This window comes from Aegilops tauschii, chromosome 3 (assembly GCF_002575655.3).
Source record: "Aegilops tauschii subsp. strangulata cultivar AL8/78 chromosome 3, Aet v6.0, whole genome shotgun sequence".
NCBI classification, from domain to species: domain Eukaryota; kingdom Viridiplantae; phylum Streptophyta; class Magnoliopsida; order Poales; family Poaceae; genus Aegilops; species Aegilops tauschii.
Window position 1 is genome coordinate 33,013,633 of NC_053037.3, and position 14,611 is coordinate 33,028,243.

Consider the following 14,611-nt stretch of genomic DNA (forward strand, 5'->3'; position numbering starts at 1 on the left):
TGGCTGGAAATGAGCCCAAGGACGTCTCACACTCAGATTTACATGCTTACATAATAATTTACGTACCCCTAAAAAAAATTTACATTTCATAAATTCAGTAAAAAAAAATCTTATGGAAGGGAGAGTCTTCTGATTTCTTCATTGTAATACATAAATGCACCATTGCAGTTTTAGTTCTCCCTTGGTAGTTTTGAGCTTCATGCAATAAGGATATCAATTGTTAGTTCAGATTTGAAGGGTGTGCATATAGTACAAAAAATATATGCCTAATTGGTTCTGTCTTCCTTTTTGATAGATTACATGAATTATGGCAGCCAGCCTTTTTTGTTTGCTCTATCTTTTCCATTCACCTGGCGTTGGTATTTGGTCTTCATTTGTGTGTGCGGCAGATGATGGACATCCTAGGATGCTTTTTATGTAATGATAATAGTAAGTTTCAACAAATGAAAGCAAGCTTTAGTCCTGTTGAATGACTCCAACAATAATTTGGGTTAAACAGTAAGTGAATATTGTACCCTTTATTCTGCTTCAAACTTTTATTTACCTTCATTAAGCAAAATCCTTTTTGCAATTTGCATATTTTAACTTTAAGAATCTGATGCTTTCAGATTTGACTATGATGTACCTGTTGCATTCTTGGAAATATATTTTTTCCTGCAGGTTTGTGGAAAGATAATATTTCTAAGTATGCTCTTTTGTGTACTTGGTAATTATTTTTCCTTCTTGTGACATTTATCTATGGTCATCAAAAACTTACATGCACAATATATTGCCTCTATGTTATGTTAGCTAATAGGTGAAGAACACGTGTACCACTTGGGGATTTGGTCGGGGATGCTCGCTGATGCCTTTAGCATATTTTTTGGCAATTTAGTTTCTCGATCAACTGGGATATGTTTTGGGGGACTCATTGCATGTCTGTTTAGCGGCTACGATCTTTATTCTTCTACAACGCATGCATGGGTTGGGTGATGTTGAGTGTCAGGCGTTTTTTTTTTCTTGCAGGCACGGGTTGGTAATTGATGCTATTGACACGATGGTGTGGGCGTGGTGTTGCCTCGCGACTTCCTCATATCCGCTTGATTTGCTTCTAGAGAGATCGCGGGCCTTATATATGAGGATTTGGTTCCTGCTACTCCCTCCGTTTGAATTGTAGGCGTGCAGGGGTTTCCCAAGGGCGTCGAGACGAATTGTAGGCGTACAGGGGCTTCCCAAGGGTGTCAGACATGATGCGACGGCCCAAATACCTGGACTATTAACGATAACAACTACTATGCACTTGAGGTGGCAATAGAAAACACCTTACAATACAGAGAAGGAACGAACAAACCACTTGAAATAAGCGGGTAGATACCTCAAAAAACAATCAACAATTCAAAAAAAGGAATAAACAAAGCAATGGCAGTTTACCATGGCCCGTCAGTAGGTAACCACACAACAAAATAAATTTACAATGCAAACAAGAATTGTAGTAAAGATGTGCAACAACTTTTCTGACTTGATACCACTCTGCATGTACCCTCACTTCATATAGACACACTGTATCGACTAGCGCGGCGGCAGCGAGCTTTGCTAGTATTATTACGATGGAATAAATTGTCATCATTCTAGTCTAGCGCATGCAAAACAAATCAAGGGTAGAATGGATCAGACAAACAAAAATATAGTTTATGATTAGTATTGAGTAAATGGCACTGGCGGTCTAAGAACTTGCATCGCGGGTGCACTTAAGTCACACAAATTGCAAACCGGAAAAAACCGTCACTTAAGTCACACAAATTGCAATCAAGTCACAGACTGCAGCTGAACCGGTCGGGAGCCCGATTCTCTCTGATTTGAGGTCACGCGCGGCGCACATCTTAGTCCTAAAACTAATTAGATGCACCACCAGTATTCATCTATTGCGTGAAGGAGAAAACCCTAACTAAAATTGGGGGAGGGGGAAACTCACCATACGTCGGACCCCCATGCCATTCAGTGCGAAGAACCGGCAACTCCACCGTCGGATTGAACACCATCTGGTCCGGCAGCCTGGCATCTGACGAGCTCCATGAGGCCGCAGCGCCGCTTGTCTCCACTCCCATCGGCAACGAACAGAGGCAGCGAGAGAGAACATAGGGGAGTTTCAATGCGGCATTGCGTGAGAGTTCAGGGGGCTATCTTCAAAAAAGCGGCCGTCCACAGACGACATGTGCGTCGCGCGTGACCTCAAATCAGAGAAAACCGAGCTCCCGACCGGTTCAGCTGCAGTCCGCGACTTGATTGCATGCGCAATGCAAGTTATGTGATGGGTTTTTCCGGTTTGCAAGTTGTGTGACCTAAGTGCACCCACGGTGCAAGTTCTTAGACCGCCAGTGCCATTTACTCATTAGTATTTGTACATATTGTAACTCAATGCAATATTTTTTTCTTATTTCTTTATGTATGCTTCTATGCAGCCGCTGCCATTTATGACCCTTGAGCTGAGAAAAGCAAACCATTAAATCATTTTAATTTACCAGAGAGAAGCAGAAAAAATGGAACTACAGAGTGCTAGTTCAGGAATTTAGACCACAATATCTGGCTCTACTCAGTGCATCTTACATTCTTAAGAAGTTGCTCCCCACTATACCAATTCTTTAGACATGCACACTGTCCACATCAGCTTCATGCCACCTCACCATTCAGTTTGAAAAAGAACAGCCAATCAGCATGATTCCCCGTACTGCCGCGACCCAAGTGAAAAGTAACGCTTCCTGCTTCCACGCCGGCCAACGTTGTGCCTCCGGACTCAACCGCTTATTGTTTTTTTAGACAAGACCGCTTATTGTTTTGCGCTGAGCTATGGAAGGTTTTCGTACGCGGGCTATATAGTTGACCTATTTGGTCGTTGGTGGGGATTTTGACACGTTCTAAGCCCATTGACCAGCCGCCGGCTCCGCTACTACGCTCCCCGACCAGTCCCTCGGCAAGACGCTGCCACGCCGGGCACTTCTTGACCAGTCTCCCGATCAGCCGCTGCCACGACGGGCCAGCCGCCACGGTCGACGATCTCCCGGCCACAAATACGCATTAACTTTGCCTGCCGCTACTGCTCCAAAGCAACCACAATCCTTCCACCTCCATGACGCATGATCTCCTAGCCACAATGTAGGTACAAATGCACATGAAACGCCCCCATGCACCACATAATTCATCGCTCCTCATTACCTCGCCCTCCATTACGCTGCAAATGCGGGAGAAAGTGTGCTTAAATACCCCTATGTAGTGCCATCCATCCAGCTCGCACGGCTTCTCGTGTTCCATCTGGGAATAGGGATCCGTCCTGGTAGCTCAACACTCTCTATTTGCAACAGACTATGATTGTTCCCATCCTCAAGCTTTTGCCTTTGAATCATCTTAGGTTGCGCTTGGAGCATCTAAGGCAACAAATGCTCAGACTTTCCTTCCTATCCAGCCTTCGCCATGCTCGATGTGAAGAAACTCGGCTCGAGGCTCCTCCACCATGGGCGGAAAGGGGTAGCAACGATGCCATAGCGGTACCTCTTTGTATTTACGGTATATTTCGCTCAGCAGAACTCTTTTTGGACTTGAATTATGTGGACTGACAGGTGAGTATATTTCTGAGGGGTTTGTATCGAACTTGCTTTGTTTCCTGTTACTTTGTTTCTTTTCTGTTTTTGGAGCTCCTTTGTAAACAGTGTTAAAGAAAATTTTGAATTCAGTAAAATAAAAAGTTTTTTCACAAGATATGGATAAATACACCAGTTTATAGTTGCAGGCAGTTAATTTCCGGGAGTACTACTGTTGGTGATTTACTGAATTCAGCGAAGATGGCAATGGTGATGGCGTACTGCATGAGTACAACCTCTCCCGCCGCATCCTCCTCTACTCGGAATTTCGGACAACCACAACAATCTCCTCATTGCTAACTATAGCATTCCACCTCCTCCAGACTGTCGGCGCGGCGCAAGAGCGATTGGTGTTTCTTGATTTCAGTCAGTTGTTGAGCGCATCTAGCAATTGACTTATTCCATTCCATGCCCATTCAGTTTTCAGATTTTGCAGAGGGAATAGCATGTTGGAAGATGCTGCTAATAAGGGATTGCCAAGGGAAATAGGTAAAATGAATTTCAATCCAAGATTTGGTAACTGATGTGTGTACCATTCAACTGACCTCATTGCTATGGAAGAGGTGTTAGTGGATAAAGGACATATATCATAACTGGATGCATATTTGGCACGTTACTTTCTGGTCTTTTGTTGGGGCTTTAGTAATTTAAAGCAGGCGCAGCTTGCGCCTTAGTTCTAATTTCTTTGGCACATATTAACGTAACTGATCTCAAGTATCCCTTGAATTGAAGATGTCTAATGATTTGTCGGTCTCATAGATATATTGTATTTGCAGGATATACGGCTTTACTTTGTCAAGTATGCAAGCGAGTGAGGTTAGATATTGGTGTGTGTTACTTCTGAGTTTGAGCCAAACATAGACCACTTATATATGAAAAATAGGAAGAAGAAAAATACATAATATTTAAGATCATTTTTCTCATTCATATCCATTGACATCTTTGTCACTAATATGAATCAACATTCAACAACATGGGAACATACACTATATATGTCGATGACCACCAAATTTGACCTTCACCCATGGTGTTGGAAAATAAGAAATAAATCTTAATGCAGCCATAGCCAGAGGCAATTGCCCCTCCTCAACTCATGTTTTATTTATTGACCTCTCACATTTTCAGTCCACCAGTTTTATGCCGGGAGCAAGTGCAATCGATTATGTAATCATGAGTTACATGTGTCATTTCTTTCAGATACTGTTACACTAGCTTCCGCCGGGGATTTGGAGCATGCATCCAGATTCGAGGAAATTTCATAATCAAAGTTATATTGTTGATTCATGTTATGCTTACACATGAAAATCCATGTCAAGATATTTTCTCCCATTCATAATGATTCTTATGAGAGTGTCTCTTCCCTTTTTTTTGGCAAAAAAGGCGTTGGTCAGAGAAGGTCAAAAAAACTTGATTAGTAATATTTTGTTTGGGCGTACAATTATTTTGACGAACTGGAGCCCTCAACGGAGGGCTATGTGAATCTTATTAGCTTAGTTTTGGCATACAGTTGAGTCCACTCAAGCGAACTGATGAACTAACAATATGTATTGATTTTTATTGAGTATGTTAAGTGTCGCTTTATTGGGTCTGAATTATTTATCCAGATGAATTAAGATAAATTAGACAGCATGTCTTGAATGCTTGGAGAAAATACCTATGTAGTTGATGTTTCATTTTTGCAAGAAAATGATATTTCGGTAACTGTAGTTTAAACATTTTGCACTTCATATACATCATTTTGTTGTATGCTTAATTTTATTGTTTTTATTCAAAATAAAATAAATTGAGGGAACTTCTATGTTTGCTTTTCATAAGTTTTAATTATTGTTGTACCACCCGTTTATATATTTTTTAACAAGATTCCCGCAGCAACGCGCGGGGTATCATCTAGTTATATCTGTATGTACGTTGCATAGCTTCATTATGCTAATATTTCTTAAATGTTAACATCAACTAAGTAGTGATATCTGTTCACATCTTTTGAGTCAATATTGTAAGAAAGTCACTAATTCTATCTCTATCTCTCCTTATCTCTAACTGAACACGTTTACACTTCTAACAAATATATATTTACTGAGACTTGTCTCAGTTCAACGCATGTTAAGATACCTTGTGTATTAATTTTCAGCCTTTGGTTATTGCCATGCCGAAATTAAACAAGTCACCCAGACCCTGGTGTTCTTTGGTGAATATCTCTAGCGCTGAGTTTGCCTCATCCATGGCGACCATACTAGAAGCTCTGCTTCGATCATATGCCAGTAAGTTGCAAGATATCGTTACCAATGAAGCCATACTAATCTTAGGGGTGGAAGAAGAGCTCGCAAAACTGCTGCAACGAGTTGAACTAATTCAGTGTTGTATATATGATGCTGAGAAAAGGAGGGCAAAAGAGTTAGCAGTAAACAATTGGCTTGGCCAACTGAGAGATGTTATATATGATGTTGATGAAATTCTGGACGTGGCTAGATGCAAAGGAAGCAAGCTACTGCCTAACCACCCTTCATCATCATCAAGCAAATCGGTTGCATGTAAAGGTCATTTAGTTCTCCCTTGCTTTTGTAACATTGGTCGACGTCGTGACGTTGCTGTTCCGATTAGAACCCTCAACAAAAAGATAGAGAATATTTCAAAGGAAAAAATATTCTTAACATTCAACACTAGTGCACAACCTAATGGAAGTGGTCCAACATCCAAACTGATAAAAGGTTCCAACCTTGTTGAGCCCAACCTTGTGGGAAAGGAAATCATACATTCTAGCAGGAAGTTGGTGGACTTGGTGCTTGCAAACAAGGAAAAGAAGTCTTACAAGCTCGCTGTTGTTGGAACCGGAGGAGTCGGTAAGACAACACTAGCTCAGAAAGTATACAATGACCAAAAAAATAAAAGAAAGCTTCAAGATGCCTGCATTTTTTTTTGAAATGGAGGTATACCCCCGGCCTCTGCATCATGATGATGCATGCAGCCCTTTTATTAAAAATCCCGAAAGTATCACCGCAAAGGTCTTACAGCTCGCAAACGGAGCGAAGCACAAGGCATAAAAACTGAAAAGTACAAGCGGACAAAGACAACCGGTATGGTAATGATGAGGACAATCTCTCTAGATTCCTATTCTGTTATGCGACCGCCATCCGAACCGGTTGAATATAGCCCGAGCCACCATCTCCCATTGGTTGCACCCAGTAACCAAAGGCTCCCTGGAGTCCATAGGAGTGAGTAAGGACCACGTACGGATCCAAGCTGTAGCTCTGAAGATAACCTGCAAAAAAGTTAAGTTGTGTTGTCTGGTGAATATCATATCATTTCTGCAATTCCATATAGCCCATAATAATGCACATATTCCAATCCGAATACGGGCTGCCATGAACTTTTCAACCCCAGCTAACCACGCCCCAAACAAAGACGCAATATTTATAGGGGGGTTGATATTAAAAGCTATATGAATCGTTCTCCAAAGTAACTTGGCAAGTGGGCATTCAATAAATAAATGTTGTATTGTCTCGTCTTGAGCACAGAAACAACACCGCGCGTTTCCTACCCATCGCCTCTTAATTAAGTTATCCTTTGTGAGTATTACTTGCTTATGAACGAACCACATGAAAATTTTAATCCGCAAAGGAACCTTAATCTTCCAAATATGAAGTGATCTTGAGAGGGGACCAGAATTAATCAAATCCGTATAAAATGATTTCACCGTAAATATCCATTCTTAGTTAACATCCAGTGCATGGAATCTGGCCTGTTGGAGAGCCGAACTTCGATCAACCTCCGAACCAGGTGCATCCAGGCTGTCCATCTCTCCCCCACTAACGTACGGCGGAACTGGATGTTCAAGGGAGTATTTTGAAAAACCTTACCTACGTAATCTTCCTTACGTTGCACAATATTATAAAGGGTAGGATATTGTAAGGCCAGAGGTGTCTCTCCTAGCCACGTGTCCTCCCAAAATCTTGTTGACATCCGTTGCCAATCACGAATTTGATCCTACGGAAGAACAAATCTTTCGTTCTCATAAGTCCCTTCCAGAACGGTGAATCATTCGGTCTGATAGTAACCTGAGCTAGAGTTTTCGAGTGCAAGTATTTATTGCGTAGGATTTGAGACCACATGCCCTCCGGCTCTGTCTCTAACCTATACAACCATTTGCTCATAAGGCATTTATTCTTAACTTCCAAGTTCTCAATTCCGAGCCCCCCTTGGTCTTTAGGTCGACAAAGGATATCCCATCGTGCGAGACGGTACTTCCTCTTGGACTCCTCAGATTGCCAAAAGAAACGAGATCGAAAGAAATCAAGCCGCTTGCGGACCCCTTTCGGAATTTCGAAGAACGAAAGTAAAAACATTGGCATGCTAGTCAATACGGAGTTAATCAAAACTAGTCGACCTCCATATGACATCAGCTTACCCTTCCAACAGCTGAGTTTTTTTTCAATTCGTTCTTCAATACATTTCCATTCCTTATTGGAGAGCTTATGGTGGTGAATCGGAATACCCAAGTAACTAAATGGTAAAGCACCGACTTCGCATCCAAACAATTGTCTGTAAGTATGTTCCTCTTCTTTAGCCTTCCCAAAGCAGAACACCTCGCTCTTATGAAAATTAATTTTTAATCCAGACAATTGTTCGAATAAACACAATATAAGTTTCATATTACGTGCCTTAGCCATGTCATGTTCCATGAAAAGGATAGTGTCATCAGCATATTGTAGAATGGACACTCCTCCATCAATCAGATGAGGAACTAGACCTTCTACATGGCCATGTTGCTTGGCCCTGCCAATAATGACGACCAGCATATCTGCCACAATATTGAACAGAAGAGGTGACATGGAATCCCCTTGTCTCAACCCCTTATGCGTCTGGAAGTAGTGACCGATATCATCGTTCACCTTAATTCCGACACTACCTTTCTGGACTTGAGTATTCACCTGGTGTCTCCAGCGTTCACTAAAACCCTTCATACGCATTGCCTGCTAAAGAAAAGGCCATTTTACTTTATCATAAGCCTTCTCGAAATCCACTTTTAAGATAACCCCGTCTAGTTTCTTTGAATGAATTTCATGGAGTGTTTCATGTAAGACAACCACTCCTTCGAGTATATGTCGTCCAGACATGAAAGCTGTCTGACTAGGTTGAACCACTGAGTGAGCAACTTGCGTCAATCTATTGGTTCCTACCTTTGTAAAAGATTTAAAACTCACATTCAGCAGGCAAATGGGTCGGAATTGTTCTATTCTGACCGCCTCATTCCTCTTTGGTAATAATGTTATTGTACCAAAGTTGAGGTGAAACAACTCCAAATGGCCATAAAAAAAATCATGAAACATAGGCATAAGATCATCTTTAATGATATGCCAACATTTCTGATAAAATTCAGCTGGGAACCCATCTGGTCCCGGTGCCTTATTCGGCTTCATTTGAGTTATGGCCAGATGAACTTCTTTTTCAGTAAACGGTGCCGAGAGAATATCATTCTCCGCTGCCTGTAATTGAGGTATATCATCAATCACCGACTCATCAAGAGACACCGTGGAAGTAATCGGGGGCCCAAAAAGGTTTTTATAATAATTGGAAATATATGATTTCAGATTTTCATGCCCCACAATTGTTCCTTCGTCTTGTTCAAGCTGTATAATCTTCTTCTTCCTATGTTTACCATTTGCAATCATATGGAAGAACTGTGTATTGTTGTCCCCTTGTACAACTTTAAGCGATTTCGCACGCAGTGCCCACTTGAGTTCCTCCTCTCTCAAGAGAGCACGTAGGCCTTGCTCAGCCTCTGACTTGGTGCGATGCTCAATCACAGAAAGAAGAGTTGTTTCAGCTTTTACATCTAGTGCCTCAATGAGTTGAGTTAGACTTTCTTTTTTCTTCTTGTAAATCCCACTCTCGTTCCTGGCCCAACCTCTCAGAAATTGTCGGAGATGTCTAATCTTATTCTGCCATCTCTCGACATGCGTCGTACCCATAACTGGTAAAACCCATTCGCGTGCAATCATCTCCATAAATCCTTCTCGCTCAAACCAACTTTGCTCGAAGGAAAAGGTATTCTTGTTTGCATCGTATGGGTAGCCTCTCCCGAATCTAAAAGGAGTGGTGTATGGTCCGAGATCGCTCTTTGCATCGTATGAACCGACACCATGGGATATTTTTGTTCCCACTCCACACTAGAAAGTACCCTATCCAACTTCTCATATGTCGGAGTGGGTAACGAATTAGCCCATGTAAACTGTCTACCGGTGAGCTCAATTTCTCTCAAATTGAGACTCTCAATAATCATATTAAACATCATTGACCACCGGCCATCGAAATTGTCATTATTCTTTTCTTCTCTTCTCCGAATGATATTAAAATCTCCCCCGACTAGTAATGGCAGAGTTTCATCTCCACAAATCCTCACTAAGTCGGCAACAAAGTCAGGTTTAAATTCAGGTTGCGCAGCCCCATACACTGCAACTAGCGACCATCGGAATCCATCCAATTTTGATCGCACCCTAAATTTAACCGAAAAATCTCCCTGCACCACATTAAGCACCTCTAACGACTCACACCGTACACCTAGTAAAATCCCACCGGATCTTCCTCTAGGGGGTAGAATGTGCCAATCAAAGTCGATACCACTGGACAATGTTTGAAGAAATTGGGATGTGAAATTATCTCGTCCAGTTTCTAAAAGTGCAATGAAATCTAAGTGATGCTCTAAAGTTGTCTCTGCTAAGAATCTTTGTTTAGCCAAGTCTGCTAGACCTCTGCTATTCCAAAAGAGTCCTTTCATAGATCATCATGGAATTTTTTCTTAAGTTTTACTCTAGCACTTCTACGTACTGCCGAAGTAGGATAAATTTTCCGCTTCCAGGGTCGTTTGGGCTTCTCCTCAACACCCTGCGGTACGGAAGAATCATCTATAACAGATAGTCCGTCCTCTCTCAAGAGAGTTTCGACCGTATCTGTGTTCTCTACATCCTCTTCCTCTTCAGCCTCGTCACTCGGTAAGAGATTATGACAAATATTTGTTAGATCATTAATGCCTAAATTGTTCATGTCATTATCATTTAAAGGTTGGACAGAGGCAAGATTATGAATGATCTCTGAAGCCCTCTCCGCTTCCAAGTCTAAAAGATCGTTAACTGATTTGACGATCTCGGTTTCATTTGACCCCAAAGAAATGCCTAAGTCATTTGCCTTATCAACAATTTCATTCTCAGAGAAGTATAAAATGGAACAACTTGTATCAAAGGACGTACCTGCTGTGATCTCAGCATGACGCAGCATGGCGGCCCTCTTGGCACGCGCTAACTGCAAGTCGTCCGCGTCCGGCTGTCCCTGGATCCGGTTACTGACACGCCTGCCAGCCGACACCGGATCCGCAATCCCGCCAAAGGCGATGAGCTCCTCTGTGGTCTTCCCGCCAAGGGTGCGGTCAGGACTCCCACGCCCCTCCCTTATCGTCGGTGAAGGAGGGGAGGGCGCTGTGGAGTGGACCTCCGCCGCCTGTGCCACAGGGGAAAAGGACCGTGGAGACGCCTGCTCACAGATCCCGCCCCCCTTGTCACCCGCGGACACCGCCGTCCCTCGACTGCCCTGATCGATGCAACATGGTGGAGGAGTTGCGACACGGGACTCCTTCCCGCATCTCACCCCCGAAGCGCCACTGCGGAGGATATGATCCTGTGGAGGGGTTATAGCACGGGACTCCTTCCCGCACCTCACCCCCAGATCGGCCGGAGACGTCAAAATGGGGGAACTGCCACAGACCTCCTGTCTAGGCGCCCCTCCCGCAGCCACCCTCTCAGACACGGCCCGCGCCCCGGGTGTGGACTCCGCAAACGTCACATCGCCGACTAGATTCGGCACTGGTGGTAACTCAAGCTCGGCCGGGTCGTCTGCCTCAACCCTGGTGCTCCATAACCGGCTAGGAGCCGACCCCGGTGCAAAAGAACCAAAACGAAGCGTGTTCACCGGAGTAGTGGACGAGGGCGCCTGTTTGGTAGAACTGGCTACTTTATCTGGCGTAGGCCCCTTATCCGACTCCGGCAGTATATCCTCGGCGCCCTTCTCCTCGTTTCCGGGCGCACTACCACCCTCATTCGTATCCATGTCATGTGGTCCATCTCCCTCCTCCGAGACTGCAGTATCCTCAATCTCGAGCTCTAAGATATAAGTGACTCCAGCATGTGTCCAGCTGACCACATCTGGTATATGCTCAACACTCACCACACTGACTAACAATCTCACCGCATTTTGTGCGCGTGTGAAAGGCATGTCAACCTTTTCTGTCTTACCAATGAGACCACCCAAACTCCAAGCAATCAGAAAATGTTTTACATATCTAGGTGGCACCCCATAAAAGCGAACCCATACCTTCTGTAGAGGTGTACCTTCAGGTTCCTCCTGCTTCCACTCATCGAAAGCGATAACAATGTTTGTACTCGTCACTCGGCATAAACCCCACTTAAGAAAATGCATCTGATCCTCTTTAGTGGGACAATCAACCTTATAAGACTGACCATCTAACTGCTCCAGAATCCAGTGGTGATTACCCGGCACTAACTCACGTAACTGTCTGATAATCTGAGCTTCGGACAACTGCCCATTAGTAACTCTGATAGCAACCGGGAAAGAGCTCTCAACCATCTGTGGTAGAGGATCGACCTCCGGTGTCTCAAAAAACATCAATTCCTTACAGCATACCCCAAAAATGTTAATGGCCGGCTTGGGACCGGAGAGGAGAGGGCATTCCCCAGTCACATGCTGGGAACGAAGACAATACTCGCAAAGCTCATTAGTACACTCTGCCACGAAGTGACCCGGCTCACCACATCTATAGCAAGGCAACTTCTTCTTCTTAATCGCCCACTTAGATAGTTTCTCTCCCTCCGCTTTCTCCGACCCTTTGTCAGACGTGCCCTCCCGATGTTTGGTCCCTCCCGAAGTCACCGGAACCTGCACTGCTGCCAAAGCCCTAACCGCATCAACTGCCGCTGCGGGTAACGTGGATGGATCTCCCACTGTATCTGCCCCGTGCTCGATCTCCTCACCCGACGCCTCCTCTATAGCTGGCGGTGGTGGCGGTGGGTAGTGCCGTGGCGGTGGTGGCCGTTTCCCTCTCCCACCGCGGCGATAGCCACCTCGGAAGCGATCTCTGGGTCCGGCGACACCTTCAACGAAATGACCGGGCGGCCCTTGAAATTGTCCCGCGTCCTCATCAGAATATCGAGTAAAGCCCCGGCCGCCACCGGACGAAGATCCACGGTGTATTCCCTCACCATATGCATCGTATCCGTCATCTCCCCACTGCCCGTATCGATTGAAATTCTTTCCATCTCTACTGTAACCAGTATATCCACCACGCCCGTTCGCCCCGCGACCTCGTCCGAGGGCCAGAGCCTTGGCTGCCGGTGGCTGAGTTGGATCCTCCTGCTGACGTACAGTAGGCAGAGCAGCGTGCGTCGTCGCCGTAGCCCTGGCAGAATCGGTCGCCGCACCCTGCCGCAGGACGGTCGGAGCACCCCGGCCAGCTCTGGCTCTGGGTTTCGTCCCCGTAGCCGACGGTCTCTGAAGATGCAGTCCGCCGCGCCCGGCATTGCCATTCACACCAGCCGGCAACGCGCCGCGGCCGGCGCCACCAGCGCCAGCCATCAGCGGAACGCTACACCCAACACCGCCCGCAGCGGCGGCTCCAAGAACCGGAGGAGCACCACGAGCAGTACCTCTCGTAGGAACGGCGCCAGCGGCACCAAGAACCGGAGGAGCACCACGACCAGTACCTCCCGTAGGAGCAGCGCCAGCAGCAGACGGCGGCCCGCGACCTGACATGCCGCATGCGCGAGAGACCCTCCTCGCCCGTCCCGAGCCGAGCGAAGGAAAACCCGAAGCCGAAACCCTAGAATCAATCGACGCTATCCCTGGCAGTGTCGATACATGCACGTCCGGATGATTTGGAGACAGAGAGGCTTGGGCCTCTGGCTGGGCCTCGCCCGAACCGAGAAACTCCACGACCTTCGCTGTGTCCCGTAGTACATCCACCGCAGGCCCAAGGCCCAATAACGAGTTCAAACGAGCCCTTCTGGCTGCGCGAATCTCGCTCGCCGATTTCGCCACCGGCGATCCTGGCGGCGGCGGTGGCCGGAAAATCTTCCCTTTCTTCTTCTTCCTCGTGACCATAGTCCAGTTTTCCGGCAAAAAATCTGACAAAGTTACAGGTTCGCGGATTACCTTAGGAATTGGTCCGATCCATGGTTTCATCAGCGGTTTGGAAATGTGAACTTTGGATCGACGGCGAATTGTTGTGGCGTTAGGCTCCGGCAACACAGCGCACCCTGCGAGGCCACAAGTGTTCTTGTGGGAACCTGAACCTCCACCTGTTCTTCGTCCCCGCTCTCCAAAAATACCCAAAATCGTCCGCCTGGTCGTGAAGAAGCCGTTGGTGCCGTCAAATCGACCACCTCCGGCGCCTTAGGACGTAAATCTATCTGCACACGCTCGCCAACAACCACTGCATACGCATCAAAATGGAATTGAAAACCTACCTCGAGCATGCCGCCGTTCGGAAAGGGTTCGTTATTGGGCCTTGGGCCTGCGGTGGATGTACTACGGGACACAGTGAAGGTCGTGGAGTTTCTCGGTTCGGGCGAGGCCCAGCCAGAGGCCCAAGCCTCTCTGTCTCCAAATCATCCGGACGTGCATGTATCGACACTGCTAGGGATAGCGTCGATTGATTCTAGGGTTTCGGCTTCGGGTTTTCCTTCGCTCGGCTCGGGACGGGCGAGGAGGGTCTCTCGCGCATGCGGCATGTCAGGTCGCGGGCCACCGTCTGCTGCTGGCGCTGCTCCTACGGGAGGTACTGGTCGTGGTGCTCCTCCGGTTCTTGGTGCCGCTGGCGCCGTTCCTACGAGAGGTACTGCTCGTGGTGCTCCTCTGGTTCTTGGAGCCGCCGCTGCGGGCGGTGTTGGGCGTAGCGTTCCGCTGATGGCTGGCGCTGGTGGCGCCGGCCGCGGTGCGTT

At 46.1% G+C, this 14,611-nt stretch overlaps 1 protein-coding gene across 1 annotated transcript; it reads left to right on the plus strand.

The window, feature by feature from the left end:
- Positions 1-5,638: 5,638 nt before the first annotated feature.
- On the plus strand, positions 5,639-6,528 carry LOC141042668 (putative disease resistance protein RGA1). The gene has a single exon (XM_073511534.1). It carries the CDS (start codon positions 5,755-5,757, stop codon positions 6,526-6,528), a length of 774 nt encoding a protein of 257 aa, XP_073367635.1. The 5' UTR covers positions 5,639-5,754.
- Positions 6,529-14,611: the final 8,083 nt, after the last annotated feature.

Excerpts from the sequence above, each read along its gene's own strand:
- LOC141042668 (XM_073511534.1), top strand. The coding sequence starts at position 5,755 with ATGCCGAAATTAAACAAGTCACCCAGACCCTGGTGTTCTTTGGTGAAT.